Source organism: Aquila chrysaetos, chromosome 4 (genome assembly GCF_900496995.4).
Source record: "Aquila chrysaetos chrysaetos chromosome 4, bAquChr1.4, whole genome shotgun sequence".
NCBI lineage: Eukaryota > Metazoa > Chordata > Aves > Accipitriformes > Accipitridae > Aquila > Aquila chrysaetos.
In genome coordinates, this window is record NC_044007.1 from 24776570 (window position 1) to 24798265 (window position 21696).

Here is a 21696-nt window from a genome sequence, read left to right on the forward strand (position 1 = left end):
TATAGTGCTATAAATTATTTCCCTTATTTGAAATAAACTCTATTAATATAAGCATACTAGAATAACTGAATACCACATGTTTTGGCTTGGCTTTTTAGTTTGTTGCTACATATCCCGTATCAGCAAAGGCATCAAACTTCCTAAAGCCAACAACGCTCTCCCACGCTTGTGCTAACCCAGGCGAGTCTAGAAAAGCTTTTACGCTAGCTTTGTAATTTCCTAAGAAAATGTATATGCTGGGGTGCCTTTCTGGTGTGGCGTGTCCTAAGAGCGTGAAGTCGTACCGGCAGAAGACTTGCTGGCCTGTGGGTGGGCCCCTGGGCCTCCTTCTGGGAGGGTGTCACAGGGGAACCCCCCAAACTCGCCCCCCAAACACCCACACTGCTGATCCCCGCAACGCCCAGGCGGGCGCCAGCTGAACTGCTGCTCGCTGCTCCTCCTGCCACCAACCCGGGGTGACTGTCCCAGGCTGGACACCACCGTGGCATTGACCGCAACTGTTCTTAGCCTGAAACCGAGAACCTCGTGTCACAGCTGCCTTCACAGCTAGCGCGCGTGTGTTCAGCAAGCTGATTTTCAAGCTGGTGGGTGGTTTCCAGAGCCCACGGCGGGCAGGAGGAGGTTCCCCTGCACCGGGACTCCAGCACAGGAGAGGACTGGGCTGCCCTCGCAGGGGCCAAGGCCGCCACAGAGCCGGCTGGGAGAGAAGCGCCGTCGCCCCAAGCAAACCCGGCAGCTTTACTTAGGAGCGCCCAAAGCTGAAGCCGCTAACGCAGGCAGCCTCAGGCCCAGAGCCACTCCGGAGCTCAGTGGCACACTTAACGCTTGAAATCCAGGTGTTTGCTCAGTTCGGGGCTGTATCTCATTGGGACAGTTTATTTATGACTGCAGTGCAATTAAGGGCAGTCAGATGCCATCGGGCCTGGTGAAACGAAGGCACTGCTGCTTTGTGGAAAGCCAGCGTGCTCAGCACTTAGAGCAGGGAAACGTGGAGTCAGATCAGCACACGTGTCTATGGCTCCGGTGGCTTCTGATGCCAAAGAGATTTATTTTCTCCATACCGTCATTTTCCACATCAGCCTTGTTGTTGTCCCACAGAGGGGGTTCGTTTACCCGCTGTGCAAGCCAGTAACACACAGAGTTGAGGTATTTTTGAATTAATTTCATTGATGCATATGAATGGGTACCTGTCTCAAGACAGCACACCCTTGTCTCAAAAATTCCCACATTTATATACTGAAGTAATACACATTCATTATTATTTCCCTTAATGATCTGTTCCTTCTTCTTCGCCCCTCACGTAAATTAGCGCGTAGACTCTTGTCTTCTTCCTCCATTGTCTTGAGTAGGTGGTATCATTTGAGGAGGTGGTCAATGAGTCGGTGGTCACGATCTCCCCCGTAGGAATTACCTTTTACCTACTTCTTACTCTGCCTTCGCAGTTCCAAGAGGTTCTTCTAGGTTTGTTGACCAGACCACAACCCGTTACCTTTTCTGACATAGACATAAAGCCCCATTGTCTAACAGTTGGTTCTTAAACCCTGAATCATGTCTAGTTATTGTTTCCCTATTTTAAATATTAACTGATAGGGGCTGCACGCAGGAAATTAGCAGTTCCCTGGTTATCTCAGTCATATTACACATATCAATTGACGACCCTGTGACAGAAGCGGCAGTCCCCCCAGGGGACGGGAGCCTCAGGGCCCTTGGGACTCTCCCTGCAAGGGGCTTCCTTGATCCGCGCCCGAAGCCTCCCGCAAGGCTGTGACGGGGAAAAGGGCATTTCAAATCGCTCTGTGGAACACGGCAGGCGGCGCGGCTGGGGAAGGGGAGGTGGAAGGGAGCCGGCGACCACGCCACGCCGCCTCGGCTCGGCTCGGCCGCCATGGCGGCGGCCCGGCTGCCCCGCTCGCTGGCCCCGCCCCTCGCTCAGTCAAGCCCCGCCCCTCACTTAGCCAGGCCCCGCCCGGGCTGGCCACCCGTGGTTGGGCGCAGGCGCGTTGGCAGCTGGCGGGAGGGGCGGGGAGGCTGCGCGGGGCTCTCGCGAGAGCTGCCGCGCGGGGATCCACGATGCTTTGCGGCAGCTCGCTCCTTTCTGGCTGCCCGGCCATCTTGGCGGCGCGTCTCCGGTGAGTGGGGCTGGGCCGGGGCGGCGCGGGCGGGCGCGGCGGGCCGCTGCCGGGTGCTAACCCCCCCCCCCCCCCCCCGTTCACCCCTGTGTTCCAGTTACCGGCCGACCCGACGCGAGGCAGCGACATGGTGGCCGCGAAGAAGACGGTGAGTGGGAGCGGGCCGCGTCGGGCTCACGTGGCGGCGGCCCGGCCTCCGCCAGCGGCGCTGGGGCAGAGCGGACCCCGGTGTGGGTCTGGGCCGGGGACCGGGCGTGGCGTGGGGGGCCGTGGGCACAGCCGGAGGCGCCTGTCGCGCCCCTCGGAGCTCGGGCCGTGCCCTCCTTGCACAGGCTGCCGGCCGCGCCGTGCGGCCGCCTCCCGCCCGCTTCTCTGTCCCCGGTTCCCGCCTGTGCGCTTTCCCGGGCTGCTTACGGGGCTCCTGTGCTCGCTGGAGGAAGGGGGAGCCGGTGCTGAGCTGCTAGTGCGGGTGGAGCTCAGCTTTTGCGTTTCCTGTCGTGTTCTTGCCTTTCTCCTAGAGCGACTCTGGCAAGGATGGGTTTCGTGTTAGTGGGATGGTGGTGTTCGTCCTTGCAAATGCACTTACCTGTTCTCACGAGCACCACGCTCTCCTGTTGGGAGTGCCAGCTCGTACTGCATGTGGTTACTTGTTTCTGCTAACCGGTATAACGCTCTTGGTGTGCGCCCTAGGAAGAGACATACTCCAAAGCTGGCTTAGGTTTGCAAGGCAGAGATAGTGTTTACTTGGACTTGACTAGCTGAGCTTTGATACAGGCTTGTCATATACACGCGGATGTTACTGATTAACGCAGATAGCAGCAACGACGCTTTAAGATGTGTTTTCCTATTGTAAGATACGTGGGTAAGAGGTATTTTTATGAAGTTGGGAAAACATAGTATCAGCAACCCCCTTATCCACAAGCTTTCTCATATTCAGATGGTAGGGTGGCTTTTCTTATTCTGTGTTGTGAACTATAGGGAAATTATTAAAAGATTGCTTGTATTTGGAATTTCTTAATTTTCTTGTGTTCTCCGTCATTTTGCAAAATGTAAAGTAACATACAATAATGCTTTTCTACGTTTTTTTCAGAAAAAGTCCCTAGAGTCAATAAACTCTAGGCTTCAGCTGGTTATGAAAAGTGGTAAATATGTGCTAGGATACAAACAGACTCTGAAAATGATTCGCCAGGGCAAAGCCAAGTTGGTCATCCTAGCCAACAACTGTCCTGCTTTGAGGTAAGCAGATGTATGAAAAACCAATTCTCCTTAAAATTAAGATAGGTTCTTTGTACAAACACAGTGTGCACTTCATGTTAATTGCTACAGTGAATTATTAATTCAGAGTACTTTGCTGGCATATTCCAGAGTGCTATGAAATAGGTGATGGCTTGTTTGGTGTATAATGATTTCAGGTCTGGATGCGTTGAGATGCTTCCCAACATTTTTCTAGCTTCCTAATTCATAGAGTTTGCCCTAGCAAAGATACTGGAGGCTTTTCACACTGTGATAGCATTCATATAATGGGGCTAAATTCCTGTGGTTTTTTTAAGTAGTGTATGGGAAAATAATTTTACAGGTTGCAAAACCGGTAATTGACCCTTATTTAAAATATTTGAAGCACACAAAATTTGCTGTCCAAGTAAGTTTTATAAATTTAGGTTCCTGACCAGTGAAATTGCTTTTTTGAGAATGAAATCTTTACTAGCTTCCTGACATTTGTCATGTTGAATTTCTGAGCCCTTTTTGTCCTCAAGGGATATTGACAGATTCAAGAAACTCCAAATGCAGAAAACCAAAATTAGATGCTTGACAAATGGCAGGACTGTTACAGTAGGCAACATGATAGTGAGGATCCCAGAAGTGCTTGAGGAACAATACTGACCACTAGAATCTCCTGATAGAAGTCAGAAGAGAAGGGACTATAGATTGACTTTTTTTTTTTAAGAGAAATACACAGTTTCATTCACAGCTAGCAGTAGCCAGATGTCTGTTCAGCATCTGGCCACTGGGTATCAGCATTAATAATGGTCATCGTTTATGCACTTTGGCTTAGCTCCTACAACCTTTCAGAAGCCTGGAAGTCCTGAATCCCCTTCTTTCCTGTAGAAATGAGCATGTGTAGGAGCAACCTCAAGGATTTGTACTCCAAAAGTGGGTTTGCCATTACATACCTTCAGCATACTTCTGGATAAGGGTTCCCAAGCCCCAATACTGTAGTGATGTTGTCTGGCAAGGAACAGGTGTGTTTTTCTGGGTGGGAAGGAAAACTGTAAGGTTTAAGTGTGATTGGAGCTAAAGCTGTTCTTGCTGTATTACAGTCAGAATTGTTTGTCAGTACTGCAACACTCCTAGTTTTTGAATTTCAGAAAATCAGAGATTGAGTACTACGCTATGCTTGCCAAGACTGGCGTCCACCATTATAGTGGCAACAACATCGAATTGGGCACAGCATGTGGAAAATACTACAGAGTGTGTACACTGGCTATCATCGACCCAGGTATGTCTCTCTTACAGTGTAGTGACCAAATGGGTATGTGTCAGTGGTTCCTCTGTTCACCTGTGAGTAGCAGCACTGAGCAAGTAACGTGCAGGGGTGATGACACATTTTGCTGTCCTTCTCTGTCAGGTTTAACTCTTAATTACAGTTTCTTCTGACCAAGATCCTGTTCTTCTTTTCTGAGTCCTAGGTTCTCAGAACCTGGAATTACTGCTGCTCATGTTTGCACACAGCTCCTTTTACTGCCTTTGAGTGTGCATTTTGTCTACCTGTCAGTCTGTAATGAGGTTTTGGTGGCTGGGAAGCAACTTTATGGTACATGTTTCTGAGCTCATCAGCTAGAATATGAGCTTGTGCAATATGCTCTTTATGTCAACCTAAATCTAAGACAAAGGATTGTGAGTTGTCCTGCTTCCCAGAATGATATATACAAAAATAACCTATATGCAGGTGGATACTAATCCAGAGTTGAAAATTATATTTAACATTTTATTTTAAAAGTGTAAGTCTGTGTGCAATTACTGTGATTTGGTAGCACTCTTTGTCCCAGAGAGTTGCTCAAGTTCCTTGAACAGGCTGCAAATTAGGTGACTTCTCATCCTCTTTCCAGAATCTTCTAAGAGAAGAATCAATCTTTGTTGACCAAAATGCATACATGTGGATTTAATATTTCTGTAATAACTTTTCACCATATGTTCCCCAAGTGACATTGGTTTGAATTCAGTGCTACTTCAGAAAATTTTATTTAGCTTGCATGTATACAAATACTAGCTGTAAACTTAATTTTAAAAATTTTACTTTTAGGTTTGATTTTGGGCAGGGAAGGAACTGCAAGTAAATCTTACGGCTGTGTAACGTAATGCGAATATTCTCGCTGTCCTGATATTTTCGTGATCAGGGGAGGCTAGACATTCGCTATATTAAAGCTATGCATTGTGTCCTCCAGGGCTAGATTATTGCTCTAGTACTGGCTTTGTACATGCTAGTGACATTGTGTATGGATTAGCAAAATACAGTAACAAGTATTTTTTATCAAGCCATCAAAATTACTTGCTTTTTTTGTAGACTGTATTGCTTGTAAGTTGTTTTCTATTTGTAGAATCAGTGTGTTCATTGTTTTTTATTTTTTGGCTTATTCCTGAAATATCTTTCTGTGGGTCCTCTTCTAACAATGTATTTTTGTTTTATAGGTGACTCTGACATCATTAGAAGCATGCCAGAACAAACCAGTGAGAAGTAAATGCTGTAAAGGTGTTATTTCTACAATAAAACTGGTTACGGATCTGTTTTAAGAATAATTTGTATTATACCTTTGCTGGTTTTAGGGAACAAACTATATAAATGAAGATTCATTACCACTGCTGTGTTTCCTGTTTTGTTAGAAATAACCCTCACAGGACAAAACTTGCCTGTTTCTTTCTCTAGAAATTGTGGATCTCAAGAGGTAAGCAGAGGAAGACTTGATGATGGCGAGTATGGTGCCAAATCAGGCTAGGGCTTCCTTAGTTTTTGGTTTTGGAGTGCTAATGCAAAAACAAGCTGTAACGTGAGGCACAGTAGCAAATTTGGGATGTTGGTGAGGGATCCCAAAGGGTTTACTTAGACTAAAAAAAGCACACTATTTTTACCAAGTCAATCACAAAGTGTCAAACCACGACACAAAGTACTAATGCAAATTATCCCCTTTGTCTTTTCCTTCCAAGAGAATATATATGACAGATAGGATAGCTGCTAGGCATGATGTATAATATCATACTTTAAATAAGATAACCAATTAACTTCTCAAAGCTGATTTTAAACTACTCCATTTTTTTAGTGTTTTGAAGACATTATGTTAGAGACATGAGTTGGTGTTCTCAAGTCACAGTTGCTGAGGACATTGGTATCTTACAGATTTGTGCTAGTTTTGTGCAAGACCATGACTGCAGGATGTTCCTTATTACTAGCGATAATTACTTGAGGTGCCAGTGCTTTGCTGACATGCAGTAAAAGAAACACCTAATGAATATTGGTATCTACCGGTTTGCTTGCAGAACTTGCATTCTGTTTGCCAAAGTATGCCAAAGCACAAGATACATTTTAAAGCTTGCTGTTATGTATCCGTGCACGCTCATTAGCTTATCTGAGATCACTTAATGTAGTTTTGCTGCAGCTACTTCATCCATTCTATACCAGAAGGGGAAGTTGTGTATTTCCATTTGGAGATAGAAAAGAGGCAAACCAATGTGTGTCAAAGCAAAGGAGGAAGTGCTGGTGTCTCTACTTATTAAACTACAGATTTTGGTGGTTAAAGAGATAGTTTAGATATGGCTGTAGGTGTGAAAGTAAAGCTAGCAGAAGCATGCTGTTGCTGCCAAGGGGAAGGAGTAAAACTATAAGGCACTTCAGTTGGTCAGAATGGCTGGAAGCCGTTTGCTGGTTTTGTGTCTTAGTGTTTGACAAACAGGCGTGCAGCTAGTTGTATTGCCCAAAGAATGTTTTCATGATTAAAATACTAGTTGCATTCAGGGAAGTTAGAGAATCGCTGAATGCTGACCAAGGAACAGTAGGGAGAAGTTAGATGGTCTGGATGTGGTAAGAGAAAAAGTACTTGAAACTTTAGATTGTGATACCCTGATAATGCAGCAGACTTCCCACTTGCGCATTTACTTTCATCAGTTTCAACACAAATGTATAAATTTGTATTTTTACTTCCAACTGATTTCAGTAGTCTACTTTTTGAAGAATACAGGTGAAACCTAATTGCTGTGAATGCTGTCCCACTTGTTCTGTTTTTATATATGTATGTATATATAGAACTATATCCATGCAGATAGGGTGCTTAAAATGCTAGCAGAGTGAGTGGAGGAGGGAAATACAGAAAAGCAAGCCAAATAAATTCATACTCTAAAAGTACTTCAAAACATGGAGGTTTCACTTCAAAAAATAACAGCACTTTATTATTTTGCATAGCTTATTTCAGTTGTTTAGTTCTGCTTAATTATATTTTTTTGCTAGTTACTAAATCGTTTATATATATAAAATTTTCAACATTTCTTATCTGCAATCAATGCAAGACAGAACACGGTATATAGATGCAGGGATCCAAAACACTCTTTTCAACTTCAGAAACAAGGATTTGTTATTTTACTTTGAACCAGTTTAAGAAAATAGCTCTGACAAGTTTGTATGTATAAATACACAGTGTAGTATATCACTTCAAATTTTGATCAGTATTTTAGCCTGTTTTCCAAGTCTTCCATTCTCTTTGTCATTTCTTCCAGTAGGCAAATGTTAAGGAAAGAGAGCTACTGATAGGATGCATTGACAGAAAAAACAGTGTCAGCTGCCTGATTGCTGTGGTCTGTAAACTTGCCCTTGTTTCTCCTCTTTGTTACCCTCTTTGACTCCTGGTAGTTTCTGATCTAATACTACCCTGTATTTTCTTGTTCTGCTTTGATAGCTGAATTGAGAAAGCTGTGTGGAGCCCCATTCAGTAACAGGCATACCTTGACATGTAGTTCATGCTGCAGCTTATTAAAAAGACTGGTGGTTCTGAAAACTGGCCATTTTCCTGTTTTAAAGGGAAACTAAATATTTATCCTAGTTAATGCTGTTTAAAAAAATGTTTCACTTAATCACATGGAAAACTACATGTAAGCTAACAGTAGATTATAAAACTGCATGGAGCTCCGTGACTGCAGTAAGAATGTCTGCTGATGATCTTACATTCCTGCCCTTTGGTGGTGTAGCGTAGTGTACTGTTTTTACAAAGCCAGTGGTTTCCAGACAGATGGGGAGTAGAGCACAACAAGCTCCATGGGATCTAGGGCTGGCTTCACTGAAAGTAAGAAGCTGTAGCAATGCAAAGCAGTGTACAGTATCACTTTCCTGATAAGTGCCTCCAGCTGACAGGAGTGCTATGTCTGCTGCAGAAGGAGGTTGGATTGGTACCGCTTACCTGACCACCTTTCTCCAAGAGCCATGGTAGGGGTGGAGCTAGGGAAGCTGAGAGGAAGAGGGGACCTAGCATCAGGAGAGAACTGAAGGCACTGAGGCCTGCCTTAGAAGGACTAAGTTGGTGTACCCCAGTCTTTGCTTGTCTGTTGTCTTGATTTCAACATTTTAAGGTCTTGCACAAGGAAGAATGGAGAACTGGGCATATAGAAGTAGGATCTTGGACAAGGGGCTGTTAGAAATTGGTTAGGGTAGACAGGCAAATTGAATTCAGCCTCTGAGTTTGGCCAGAACAGTCATGCGTGTTCCCCTCCCAGTTGCATTGACAGCAGGAGAATCTATCCTCTTGCTAGTAAGGAGCAAGAGTGGGAGTCCTGCTTCTGCTTCTGTGGGGACTAGCCTGCCCGTACATCGGGTTTATGTTTGGTAATTCCTCAGCTGTCATGCAGAAGGGATTACTAGATGCATGCTAGCATCATTTGAGCTACTTTCTATGCAACATCAATGTTTCAAGTGTTTACAAGAGGCGAAGTTCAAACAGTAGAAACTGCATTCATCTACTGATAGAAAAAGTTAAATGTAGTTGGATAGAAGTCATTAACAGTTTGGATTGGTTCCTCTAAATTTATATTCTGTAACTGGAGCTAGGTTTGTAGCCAGTTATCTGCACTCCCCCCAGATCACTGGGATGGGGACTGGCCAGCAGTCTTCTGCAGTTATCAAGAATTAGTATATCACTCAGTATCTGTGCTGCTAAGGCAGATAAATGAGGTTTGTAATGGAGAGGAAACTGGGTAGTTCTTACTCTGTTCAAAGCAGTGGTTGCACAGTGCTCTGGGGAAGTGCTTGGCACAGTTCCTATCAAAATGCAAAGGTCTCCAGCTCAGTGTCAGCAGCTTTTCCATCACCTTGAGTCCTTCTCAGATGCCAGGGTTGCTGCTCAAATTGTAAAGCAAAACCATACATGTTGCTAAGCTCTGTTTTCTTTGATTCTGAGTAAGCTCAGAGCTCCTCATAGCCCAGCTGCAGGAGATTACAGTGAAGAGGCTATGGCTTCTGCTGAAGGGGGAAGGAGTGGTCTGCTTTCTTGTTAGCATCGAGGTTGGAACTGCATGTCTGGGTAATGCTCTTAAGGATGTGGGAAATGACCTAGAGATTTTTCTCTGAAGTCATTTGGAGACTTTGGAGAAGTCCCTTCAGAGAAGTATGTATGTTGAGCATTTCAAGCACCTAGCAATAACCTTATGCAATGGCTTTCTCCCCCCTTTATGAAGGTATTCTACTTTTCATGGAATAATTTAAAATTAATCAAGTGATCAGAACATGATTCCTTAAGCTACCTGCTGAAGGATTCTGTTGGGAAGGTGAGAGAGTGAGGCTGGCTGCTGCAGTTACAGCTGGAGGTAAGTCTGAACTGGTAGGCAGTATTTTGCATCAGGTTAACAGAGCCCTCTGTGGTCTTGCCTGTTGTCATGACCACTGAGGGCTCTGTTAGCCTGATTCTGGACAGACTTAACTCCACAGGTTCCTCAGTCTGAAGCTGTTCTTGTTGAGGAAGCACACAGTTAAGAGCTGTTGGTATCCCTGCACTCTTCTGTGCAGAAAATAAGTGCTTATTGCCCTTTCACACAGTTACAAAACTTAAATACAAGATATGATGTCGTCTTACTATTTGATGAGGCAGAAGCAGCTTTCATTAAGACGACACAGGAATTTGCTGCATAAATACTGCATGATGCAAAATAATGCAGACAGTTGTATTGCCAATTTGCTGCTGTTGTCTCCTGAGACATCTGGTGGATGTTAGAGATAGTGTAAAGGCTACTGTACAAAGAGCTCCCTTGAAAAGACAGACTAACTTGTCGGGGGGGAAAGCTGCTGTTGTGCACTTAGCTCATTTTTATCTGCATATTTTTTATGCAAAACTAATAGGGTCTCAATCCTGTGAATTCCTCTTCATTTGGAGTATTGTTTTAAATGACTCGCTGCATCTGGTGCTTTACCAAGCGGTTCAGAAAGGAAACATCTCCTGTATTCTGACTCCTGTAGCCAGTAAATGCTATTTTGATACCATCTGAAGAAATAACCCAAAGCAAAGAGTGTTAGTCTTGAATTTGACCAGTCATTTCTTTGCTGTCCCTGAAGGTGTTTACTGTTAGAGATTATTAAAAGTTAAGATCCTTATTAATATTGTGGTCCTTTCTATGAAGGAGAGGCAGATTGCAAGTCTTGAAAGCCTTACTTCTTGGAGATTAACATTATCTATTAAGTAGTTTAGCTTTTCGTTACAGTAGATTGATTTGAGCTATGGAGACAGCTTAGACTTGATGTGTCCTAGTTTCTTTTAACCTGCCCCACTTGTCTTGTATGTAAGAAACAATTATTCTGAAAGGATATATCGCTGGGTGAGTTTTCTTACTTCATTTGTTGCGTAGTTCTGGAATGTCACAAGGTTTTCACATTTGCATTGGTCTTTATCTTTTGAAGCTTTTGCTGAAAAACAGAAACAGTCAAGCATAGGCTAAATGCTGAATAAATCAAATGGGATGGGGCAGGAAATGACAAGGACTTCTAAATGCAGAGCAGGTTTAATACAGCTTCCTGTTCTCAAAACAGGTCAACATCCAAAGGAATGCTCTGGGGCAGATTTTGTAAATACTGGGAAATAGTAGACAACACTTGGGCCTATATATTCAAAGAGCAGTCTGGATTATTCTAAACAAAGGTAACCTGATTACCTGTTGTTCTTGTTGAGTGAGTGTGACTGTCTTCAAAAAGATACTTGTGGTGTATTGCAAGATTGGGACAGGCAATGACATCTGTGATGGCTATTGTGGTTGATTCAGGTCCTGCAGGAAACCCCCCAAAAGTCTAAAAATCAAACCCACTTCACTTAATTACACAGTATTTTTTTCTACTCACATGCACTGAGTTCTCCTTAATTAGTGAGTAATCTCACTGATTGCAGTGAGGATCATTCATGGAGAGGACTAGGGATACAAAGATGTGAAGGAGCTGTTAGGCTGTATTTACTGTATACATGATTTAAGTTGTGGGTTGCAGAACTGAAAGGGAGTTGTGAAGGTTCCTGTGAGAAACAGAAGTGATTGAAAGCTGAACATGCTTTAAAATAACAAGCACAGTGTTGAAATACAAGTTTCCCCATGAAGTAATTCATTTGGATGGTGTAAGAAGCATGCAGCCATGTGTTTGTTACAGTCAATCTCAAATTTTTGGTACAAAGCAGATTTGAATTGCAGAAAGGAGGGTGGCTTGGAGCGGGGTAGGAAAGGGAATGGGATGAACAATTTTCTCATAGGTGAATTGTTAAGAGTTCTTTACAGAAGGCGGCATGAAGATGCAACTTAGCAATGATCTGGGGAGACAGCAGGACACTGACTTAAAACAGCAAACCTGAAGGCTGTGGACCAGTCTTGCGAAGCCTCCCAGATGATGGATCCTGCTGGTGAGCTGACTCTTTCAAGGCTGGTGTAGAAAGAAATTGCCAAAGGAAATGATATCACAAAAGGAGCAATAAAAATGTTCACATTCCCTAGAAACGGAGATGTTTCTTCTTAGTAACTTGGTGTTTCTCTCTGTCTCTTGTAACACATGGAGAATGCCTCATACCTGTGCAGTTTAGAAGAGGTTCAGTGTTGATGGAAACTCCAGGACTCGCCCTTCAACTCAGACTATCGGAGGAACTCTTCCAAAACAAGAAGTGCTTTACGAATAGATTAATAGTAGTGAAGCAATCTGAAATGACTACTTTGTGTCCTTTAGTGAAAATTCTTGCATGTTTCATTGTCATTCATGAGTCCTTTGGGGTGAACTTGATAAGAACAAAAAACTGCTTGAAGAAGGAAGAAATTTCTTATTTGCCTTCAATTTTCTTTATAATGGGAAATGTTGATCAGGGAGTTGGGAGTGTTTAGGTGAGAAGGGTGCAGTAGAGTTTATTTGATTCACTAGTTATAAGCAAAAATTTAAAAAAAAATTCATGAAGCACATTCCTTAAAATGTAGGAATTTATTTCAGACTCCACATACCCACCTTTTTAGTCAAAGGGTGTCTGGAAAGAAATGGAAACTATATGCAGGTATAACCACGAGTCGTTCTGTGCACTACCCCTTTCTTGCCGCAAGAGGGTAATGTAGAGGCACCTTCCGTTCATTAAGAATGGGTTCTTTTATAGAAAATGAATGCTTTACCTTCAATTAACTGTGGAGCCCTTAATGGCCCAGATGAACTGAAGAACATATATTTAATAACCGCATGACTTGATCAACTATGCCAGGGGAGTGGATGGAACATCTGGGACTCCCTCCCTGCAAATATACCCAGAGTTCCTTCACTGAAAGTGAATGTGTGAGGGTAAGAGGTGATGGTGCAAACTATCCTGATATGCCATGAAGGGAGGTGGAAGATGCTTCTGGGCCCCGGAGGTTTGTTGTAGCTATTGGGATTTCTGTTGGTCTAGTGAATTTTGACAGATGCACAATAATATATATGCAGCTGTGCTAAGTTGCACTGGGAAGGAGGTAAGACCCTCTGGGTTGGGGCTGGAATGACCAAGCATGAGCAACAGGGAATGAATGGAGCTGAGTGGTTGAGTAAGAAGACCAGAGTTCAGTGGGAAGAACTACAATATATAAATATATCAAAAAGTCTGTGGTAACCAGCTGGTGGAAGCAACACAGATTTTGAAGAAGAGTTCAGGGCAGAGAGGTGTGGGATGAGATCACAAGGTAAGGAATGAAACAAACTGTGTGAGGAATCTAGCAGAAGAATGATCAAGTGGGAACAAGGATGGTGAGATTTCCAGTGTAGGAGGGAAGAAACAGGTAAGATGAATCTTGAGTGTTTGACCCTGGGTAATGACTTGCTCTAGAAGTTGTTTAAGAGCTGTAGGCTAATGAGGAGGCTGTCTAGGAAGGGCAGAGGAACTGACCTGAAAAGTTTTGAGCTTTGGACACTGGGCTGGTATAGACAAGTAATTTAGAGTTCAGATGTAAGGGCCAGAAAGAAGACTGGTAGAGGTATGGCAGAAGGTTTCCAGTGTGGGATGGGAATTGGGATTTTCAGAAACTCCTCTTCAGGCTTCAGAAACTGGTCGGGGTCCAAGGATTTCTGATCTCATCACCTCTGTAAAGCTGTAAATAATCAGGCAAGTAGCAACAGAGGCTGCTAACCTGAACTGAGTCCCTTGGTGAAGTCACTCCAGTGAACATAAGTACTCATTTGTTGGGGAACAATGCTAAAGTTAGGTGTTTGTTTTTAGTGTTCTGTTTTATAACAAAACCTAAGTATTCTGTTAGGAAAAGCCGAAGAGAGAAAGCGTCTTCAAACATGTCAAAAGCAGCAGCTGACTATTTGCAGCAGTGATAATGATCTGCAATTTGGAAGGAGAACAGAATGTTAACCAGCAAGGCTGCTGAGTACTGTCATCTGATCAGGGCTGGGGTCTTGTGACAAAAATAGTATGTGACCATGTAATTAAAGGCTCCCATAATGCACATGCTCAGAACAGGTGAAGAGGCAATCATGATGAGTGCGTATTATGTATGACACTGCTGCAGCCTTGTTAGTGCTTCCAGTCAGATGAGAAATGAACATTAACCAAGGCAATGAATGGGAACCTTCTGACTGAACTCATCTTAAGTGGCAAAAGAGAAAACCTTTTTTTTTTTTTTTTTTTTCTACTAGTCATCTTGAATGAATAATAGTAATCAGCAGCTATTCTACAAGGCTGATGCATTCTTGCAGAATGAAAGGAAAAAGCCTTACCCTGAAAGAGATTTGGGGGCTTCTGCTTTACTTGGAAACATGCAGCCCATCCAAAGCTGGGACTGGGGATAAGAGGCTTTGTCAGTGCAGTCCATGAGATTCAGAGGGTCTCCCACTGCCCTCACAGGCTGGAGCCTCAGAAGTCCTCAGGTAAGGACCAAGGCTGGAGTAAAAATTAAATTACTGCTGTTGCAAAGGAGGGAAAAAATTTAGGCTGTAAAAAAGTGAACTTTCAGCTTGTGTAACAGGGTTGGAAGCAGAATTTCTGGTGGAGTGAGTTGATGAGCAATAGGTAGTCCTGGAGTGTCCAGAAAAACAAGGCTGGCTCCTCATTTCACAGGTGTGAGGCATTACCTTTTGGTGAGAGAGGAGGAGGACAGAAGCCAAGAGGCACCAGCTCTGCCCAGTTGCTAGAGGTGTAGTCTATAAACTGCCACAAAGGGGCAGGATGTACTTATTTTTCATATGGTAAGTAATGTAGTTAAAAAAGAAAACTGTGGTTGCTAAATACTGCTGTGGGTACCTGAAGGATGCATTTTCATCACCAAGCTCTGGGGTTTGGTAATGAGTGAGAATTATACCGGTTGCCAGATAGTTTTGGATTTGGTGTCTCCCCAAGCTTTTAAGATGATATGCTATCATCACCAGATTATCTGCCTAATAAGAAGGTTAACTGAACAGACTTGGTTTCATGTTACCATAGTATTTTGTATTTCAGAAAGATGGAACTAGGACTTCTTAGAACTGAGAGAAACACAAAGAATATACAACCTAAGAAACATTCTTAGATTGTTTTATTCAGATTGTTCCTTGATATCTGTATGAGGAAAAAATGCACTGCTGCTTGCCAGGCAATTTTACACAGTAACGTTAGAGAAGAAAATAAAACCTGTTTGCATTTAATTCCAAGAAAAACAACTAAATAAAAGCTAGTGAAAATTAAATCATCTTGCACAATTCTAGTGCTATGACTAATACTATTCACAGTGATGTTTCTGAATTTTGCTTCAGGTACCAATTTGAGTGTACAAATAATACTAAGTCCTGGGAATGTATAATGTCTGAGTGGGAGAGACATGCTGTCCTGTCTCTGGCTGAACAGCTTTTGTCCCAGCTCACATTTCCCCTTCCCCTTGCAAAACTTCAGCTGGGAATGTTTATATAGAGGCTGTTTGTACCAGAATGAGGAAGGGTGCTTTCTGGAACAAACCTTCCACATTTGTGGAGCAAAACTTGGAGTTTATGCATAACTGAGATCCACTCTTTGTGGCTGTGAATGTATGTTCGATGAACTATTTTTAGTCTTCTATAAATACGCACAACAGCTCTTGATGATTTGTTTTGCTGTGGTTTAGGTTTTTGCCACTGGTCTTAAGAGTAATTTTTTATTCTCCTTAAGACGTTACAAATCCCTGATTATTTTCCCACATGCCTAATCAAATAGATCATGTTTCTTTGGTGGGGTGGGGTTCAATGCATGGCTGACTTAACTGTAGAAAAAGAAAGGGGAGGGAGCAATTGATTCTTCTGAGCACAGAGGTGTACATTTTATGCAACCTTTATGAAAATAAAGGAAAGGCAATTATTATATACCTTTACCTGGTGATAGAATAAGGGTCTATATTCCTCATGTAATAAAGGGCAGAAAAATTTCAGTGAGTGACTTATGCCTTGCGATGTCTGACACCAATGATCTATGACCTATACTAGGACACTAGTTGTCCTTTTAGGCCTGCAAAGTGTCTATAAGCATTCATTCCTCTTCTATCTCAATAGAAGTGGAATACAGTTACCTTCACAGATTTGGGCTCTTAGCTCTTCACTGATGTCCTCCATAGCTGTGAAATCCTCAGCGTAGAAGAGATGTTTATATGATGGCTCAGAAGCAATTTCCAGCAGTTCTTCCTCAATTGCTTTTCCTATTCCAATGGCATAGATAATTATACCTAGATTCAAAAGAAATTGCACATAATTATTACATCAGCAGTTCTAAACCCTTGTTCTGCCATGAAAGGAAAATATGAGCATTAGTCATTTGAGAGAGAGAGAAGGGAAAAGCACAAGAAATGTATATGCTATGTAACTTCAAAATTGGTTTTGAACAGGCGTAATATGCTTTAGTTATTGAGAGATATGTAGAAACTCACTGCTTTGCTGTAATTTAACAGATAGTTTTTAAGTTAGATATGACAGTTGGTTGGCTACTACTGATAGTAAATGAACCCAGAAAGAGTGCTGCAAAACATCCAAGAGAATCACACAAGTCAGCCTCACAGTTGCACTGAAAGTTCCTGGTTTGTGTGTGTCTGTGTATGTAGGGTGTGTGCAATAGAGCTAATTACTGATGGGAAGATCTATTATATATTAGCAAATGGGGCAGAATCCTGAAAGATGGCAGTATTTTTTAAAGAAAAATATAAATATGTAGTCTTTCATTGAATTCCTCAGAGCATGTTGAGACTAGATTCTTGCACTCTAAGGGACACTAGTCATCTGGGAGGCACTGCAAAGGCACCCAGACCTATGAGGGTAAGAACAGGGGAAAAGAAATTATTTGTGGGGCTAGGAGAGAAAGAGCCTCATAACAGGGATGCTCCAGACAAGCATTTCTCCAGGAGAGGTGCTAGGGAGAAAGTAAATGAGGATTTGTAGTTTTCTTCACTCTGAAAGCAGGGAAGGAAGAAGTGGTTCACAGCCCTCTCACCAGACAGATTTTAAACAAGCAATGAATACAAACCATAGTGATCTTCAGTATCCCCTTTTTCAGCAGTTATTTTTTTATTCTTGTGAACATCTGATCTGATGCAACATTTCTCTTTACATCAGTTCTGGCTTAAAAAGTGTCCACAACTAGTACTGATTTTGTGATTCATGATACAACTATTAGCTTCATAGTATTTCATGCTCTTTTATAAGATTCAAGTGCAGAAGCTGCCTTCTCAGCTGGTTGGTTTCAGATAAAACTTTAGGATGAGGAGGTTCGATATCTCTTTATTATCACAGGGCAATAACAGCTACACACGCACTGAATTGCAACTTTAACCTTTTTGCTGAAGAATCCTGGGCCTGATAACATCATAAAATACACATTTTCCAACTCTTTATCATTTAACGTAAGCATCTCCTTCCTTTTCATTGTGAATCTGCCTACCATTGCACTTCAGCCAGGAAAGTAAAGCATTCACCAGAAGCTGATTCAATTTAATGAATGGACCAGTCATGCTGAGGTCTGTTGCTTTTTAAAGACTTGGAGATATCAGTGATAAAGCAGTCAAGGCCAATTTCATATTCAGCATTACTACATTGCCTACACTGCAATTACACAGGGGATGGATTTGGCTTGTAGCATTACAAATATCAGCGTAAGCAGTCCGGAGCTGAGGTTTCATTCAGCAAGTAAGCAAGGTTGGCTTGTACTTCTTTCCTTCTTCAGTCGTGTAAATCCTCCATGTAATTTCTCTGATCTCACTAGTTAGCATATAAGTCTTTGGTTTTGTTTTTAATATTTTAAAAACCACTTTGTTTATATTGCATTGTAATGGCACCCTTATTAACACATGCTCTTCTCATACCTTTGGACATTTTTCCCTTTTCTCCTTACAGAGAGGTATCAGTCCTGACCAACAGTATACTAATCATGTATCAAGTTATGATTGATATATCAAGTCAATAAAACAAGAACAGCAAAAAGATGTGCAGTATCTTCTAAAGTCTGGCTGTTTTCTCTGTGTTGTGGGCTATCAGCCATGGTTCTTGAAGCAGTTTCTCAGAAAATGTTTTGCAAAGAAAAAAGGGAACCTTTATTTTCTTGAAAAGTTTTGAAAATTTTCAGTTGACTCTGCTAAATAGCTGAAAATTTTCTGATTTGTGGTACAGGTGTCCTAGAGGATAGATTTATGCCCAGACATATTCTAAATTAAAAATCACTGGTTTTCAGTTACATTTCAGCATATCACCTGATAAGGCACATAGAAACAGACAGACAGCACTACAGCTATATCCTTTTGTAAAGAGGACGCATCTTCCTTCCAGAACACCATCAGCACTGTAAAATTGTTTAAAAATACAGGATATATGTAAATAAAAATATAAAGTAATCAATTATTACCATAGTATTTCTCAGGAGGATAGATTTCTGTATTTTGAAGAGACAGGTTGGGGTTTTTTTTATTGTTTTCTTAGAATTTTTGGTGAACTTTCCAGTGTTCCCAAATCTCTGTATCAAATGTGTACCTTTAGTGGATATGTTCAGGGCACTTCATGGCATGCCAGGTGGGTAGTACCACTGCCTGTGGATAGCATGGAACTGCAGTGGCGAGACACTCATCGTGGGTCCTGCATTAGGATGACGTACATGCCTTGTAGCAAAGGCTCCTGTGAACGCCAAAGATATGACGTTCTGCTACAGTGGTCATTGTACTAGCCAAACTGCTCTGGCAAATGCTTTCTTGATTAGTACATACTGTAGCACATCCACACTATTACTACATCTTATTTCTAATAGTATTTGCCTTTTAGAATGAGTCAAAAACATCTCCACTTACCATTTCGCTTTGCTCTAGCAGCCCACTCGGAGACTTCATCTTGGGCTCGTCCATCCGTAAACACAATGGAGATTCGAGGGACATTTGCTGAAAATGGTCTTGCTCCTTCTGTTTCTGTGAAGCTTCTCTCAAACATTTGCTTCAGAGCCAGTCCTGTCATGGAACCTCGCCCCATGTACTTCATTTGCGATACAGCTTTCTTCATGTCTTTGGCTGAGCTGAACTGCCTTAATGTAAACTCTGTGCGAACTTCAGTGGAATACTGAAGCAAACCAACTCGAGCAGCTTTGGGTGAAATTTCAAGTGAATCCAAGATTCCTGAGACAAATTGTTTTACAATTTCAAAATTATCCTCTCCAAGACTTTTTGATCCATCAATCACAAACACCAGGTCAACTGGGCCTTCAGTGCATCCTGTGAAATAAGCAGCAGAGTGTTCAGATCATGAAAAAACTCCACAAAGCTGAAAAAGGGACCTAGGTAACCAGGGACTGTATAAACTTAGAGATCACCTGAGTTTCTGGCTCATCCAACTTTGCCAGTGTGTCTAAAGATGTTGTGTACAGTCTATATCAAAAGCTAACAGTGTGCCTATAACCAAGAGTTTAACAAAAATATAATCACAGTGAATACGTACTGAGACATACTGCTTAGCAGAATACTACAACTCTTAAAAATACAGCAACAATCAGCAAATTTTAAGAATGACTGTTAAGTGGAGAGAATTGTGTAACTGAAGAACATAGCTGGGATATAGAGACAGCTGCCATCATTTTCTTTCAGGGATAGGCCAGTATGCTAACTTTACATTTGTGTAGATGACCAGCAATAAAAGACATGGAAGAGAATCATTGGAGCTGCATTTGTGTTGCAGAAGTAGCAAAAAGGTAAAGGTGGTACAAAGAAATGAGTCAGTGAAACCACACTTGTATATAAGGTGAAAATCTAGGAGTCATATTTAGAGTGGCAGGGAACAGTGAGGCAAAAGCCAAAGAGCCTGGGGAAGGCTGAGCGAGAAGAGAAGGGTTAGGCAGCCTGTCCTAGGGCTTAGGATGAGGGTCAAGTCTGGGGACAAAATTCAGACAGTGCACATGTTTTTATAGCACAAAGTTAAACCTGTAGTGGCAGAAAAACAGCTAAAAAACTATAGGTGAGAGAGTAAATGCTAGAAATACGCCTAGCTGCTAAACATGGATCAGAGTTGTTTATATAAGTTTTTTTGCTTGTAACTCTCTAACAGTCTTGTAATTAGAAGGCTTATGTATTGCTGAAATTAACCTTTTCTGGTTTACCCATTAAAGCTGGGAGTTTGTCAGGAGACTGACAAATTTGGAGTTCTCATACTTTTTGGCAAGTGCACACACAAAAATCAAAGCAGTTTGTAGGCACTGTGCATCCATGACAAGGTTAAGGAATTTAGGGACTGGAGAATATCTTTGAAGCTGCAGACTGGTTCTGCCAGGTGTTTTTTTATTCTGGAAAGCAATTGCCTCCAGCAGGCATAGACTAGTGCACTTTGTGCAAGGGACTGGCTGCAGAGATTCTCAGCTCCTATTTGATCAATATAACTTCCAGGGAGAATTTGCCATACTAAGGAATGTAAGATTTGCATCTTAGTCTGGAGCAAATGAACTTTGACCTCCACTCATCTCTGATGTTTGTATAGTAAGAATGCTGTAAGTGCTATACAAGAGAACTGTGCAGCAGAAATTACTTTGACTGCAGAAATTACTGTTACCAAGTCAGTGTAGGAATAAGGAATTTTCAGCTTTAAAGCTTGGGCTTTTCTTCTTAGACTGTAGCTCAATTTTAAAACTGCTGTCCAAGAATTCCTTTCTGCAGTCATCTGAGGAAAAGATGTGTCACACATACTAAGGCAATGGAAATGCAATGAATAAAAGTATCAGAACCACCTCAATATCATTGCGTAAGTCAAGATAGGGCAGCAGTTCATGGTGAATGGTTTTAGTTAGGATTGAGATCAGCCACAAACATGTTACCATTCTTTTGGTAATAAGTCTCCCCAACCAAGGCATCCATTTTTGCAGAATAAATGTTTTTACTGAGTTCCAGTAGAAGAATTTCTCTTCCAAGTACTAAGGGGTGATGAGATAAATGCATGTCATACTCTAAGCATGTCATGTTGGAAGATAAGCAAATAGAATTAATCATATTTTAAAATGGAGTATATAAAGATAAAAGCTTCACAATATATGAATCTGATTAAAGTACACATTCCTTGATAATCAGATTTCACTTTGGCTTTTTTCCTGATGTTTGGAAAGAATTATTATTGTACTTGGTGCAACACCAAAACAACTGTTCCAATTTGTTAGTTTTCTGCTTATGAGAGCATCAGGTTAATTGTTCAAGACATTTTGCATCACACTCACATATGCTTTGGGCTTTCAAATATCATACCATTTTTGAAGTGAGGCATTTTTTGAAGTGAGGCGTTTGAAGTGAGGTCAAGTAATTTTAGAAATCAAGCAAACAAATGCTTTCTAAATAAAATGTACTTACTTCTGCATGTTTTCTGATCCTCTTTTAGTACGTATCCCTCCTGGCATTTGCAGATGTATGAATCGTCATTATTAACACAAATATGTTCACAACCATGGGCAATTGATTTGCAGACATCTTTATCTAGGAAAAAAATGAAATATTTATATGTATTCCATTTAACATATTTATAAATTAGAAGACTCCAAACATGATATTTAAAGAATATATGACAAAGGAGTATAACGTCTTTGTTCTTTTATGTAGCAATGCCAGAGAAGAGTGGCTGACAGACATACTG

The 21696-nt window shown here is 41.9% G+C and overlaps 2 protein-coding genes, 1 long non-coding RNA gene and 1 other non-coding gene across 16 annotated transcripts in view; 3 read left to right on the forward strand and 1 right to left on the reverse strand.

The window, feature by feature from the left end:
• Positions 1-1999: 1999 nt before the first annotated feature.
• On the forward strand, positions 2000-5984 carry RPL30 (ribosomal protein L30). Of its 2 annotated transcripts, XM_030011332.2 has the most exons (5): positions 2000-2129; positions 2227-2277; positions 3220-3365; positions 4496-4626; positions 5817-5984. In XM_030011332.2, exons 2-5 carry the CDS (start codon positions 2257-2259, stop codon positions 5864-5866), a joined length of 348 nt encoding a protein of 115 aa, XP_029867192.1. In that variant the 5' UTR covers positions 2000-2129; positions 2227-2256; the 3' UTR covers positions 5867-5984. The 2 variants fall into 2 exon arrangements, with proteins under 2 accessions (XP_029867192.1, XP_040979029.1); XM_041123095.1 differs by lacking the exon at positions 2227-2277 and having other exon boundaries at positions 2066-2129.
• Positions 5486-5620, forward strand: LOC115340877. Its single transcript, XR_003923244.1, has one exon. It is a non-coding gene; the product is annotated as a small nucleolar RNA SNORA72 (small nucleolar RNA).
• Positions 5985-7544: 1560 nt separating the features above from the next.
• Positions 7545-21696, reverse strand: part of MATN2 (matrilin 2) — a 77389-nt gene continuing 63237 nt past the window's right edge. For 11 of the 12 annotated variants that reach the window (XM_030011322.2, XM_030011325.2, XM_030011331.1 and 8 more), the window contains 7 exons: positions 21417-21539; positions 18894-19307; positions 16143-16295; positions 11977-12048; positions 11301-11411; positions 10960-11055; positions 7576-7888 (listed from right to left, as the gene is read on the reverse strand). In XM_030011322.2, coding sequence (XP_029867182.1) covers positions 7836-7888; positions 10960-11055; positions 11301-11411; positions 11977-12048; positions 16143-16295; positions 18894-19307; positions 21417-21539 — 1022 coding nt within the window. In that variant the 3' untranslated portion in view covers positions 7576-7835. Of the gene's footprint in view, positions 7889-10959; positions 11056-11300; positions 11412-11976; positions 12049-16142; positions 16296-18893; positions 19308-21416; positions 21540-21696 lie in introns of all 12 variants that reach the window. The other variant, XM_030011326.1, reaches the window with a different exon arrangement.
• LOC115340180 lies at positions 14506-21423 on the forward strand. Its single transcript, XR_005932226.1, has 2 exons — positions 14506-14817; positions 18912-21423. It is a non-coding gene; the product is annotated as an uncharacterized LOC115340180 (long non-coding RNA).

Coding starts and splice junctions, on each gene's coding strand:
- RPL30 (XM_030011332.2), top strand. CDS start 2,257: ATGGTGGCCGCGAAGAAGACG. Junction 3,366..4,495: donor AACAACTGTCCTGCTTTGAG/GTAAGCAGATGT, acceptor TTTGAATTTCAG/AAAATCAGAGATTGAGTACT. Junction 4,627..5,816: donor ACTGGCTATCATCGACCCAG/GTATGTCTCTCT, acceptor TTTGTTTTATAG/GTGACTCTGACATCATTAGA.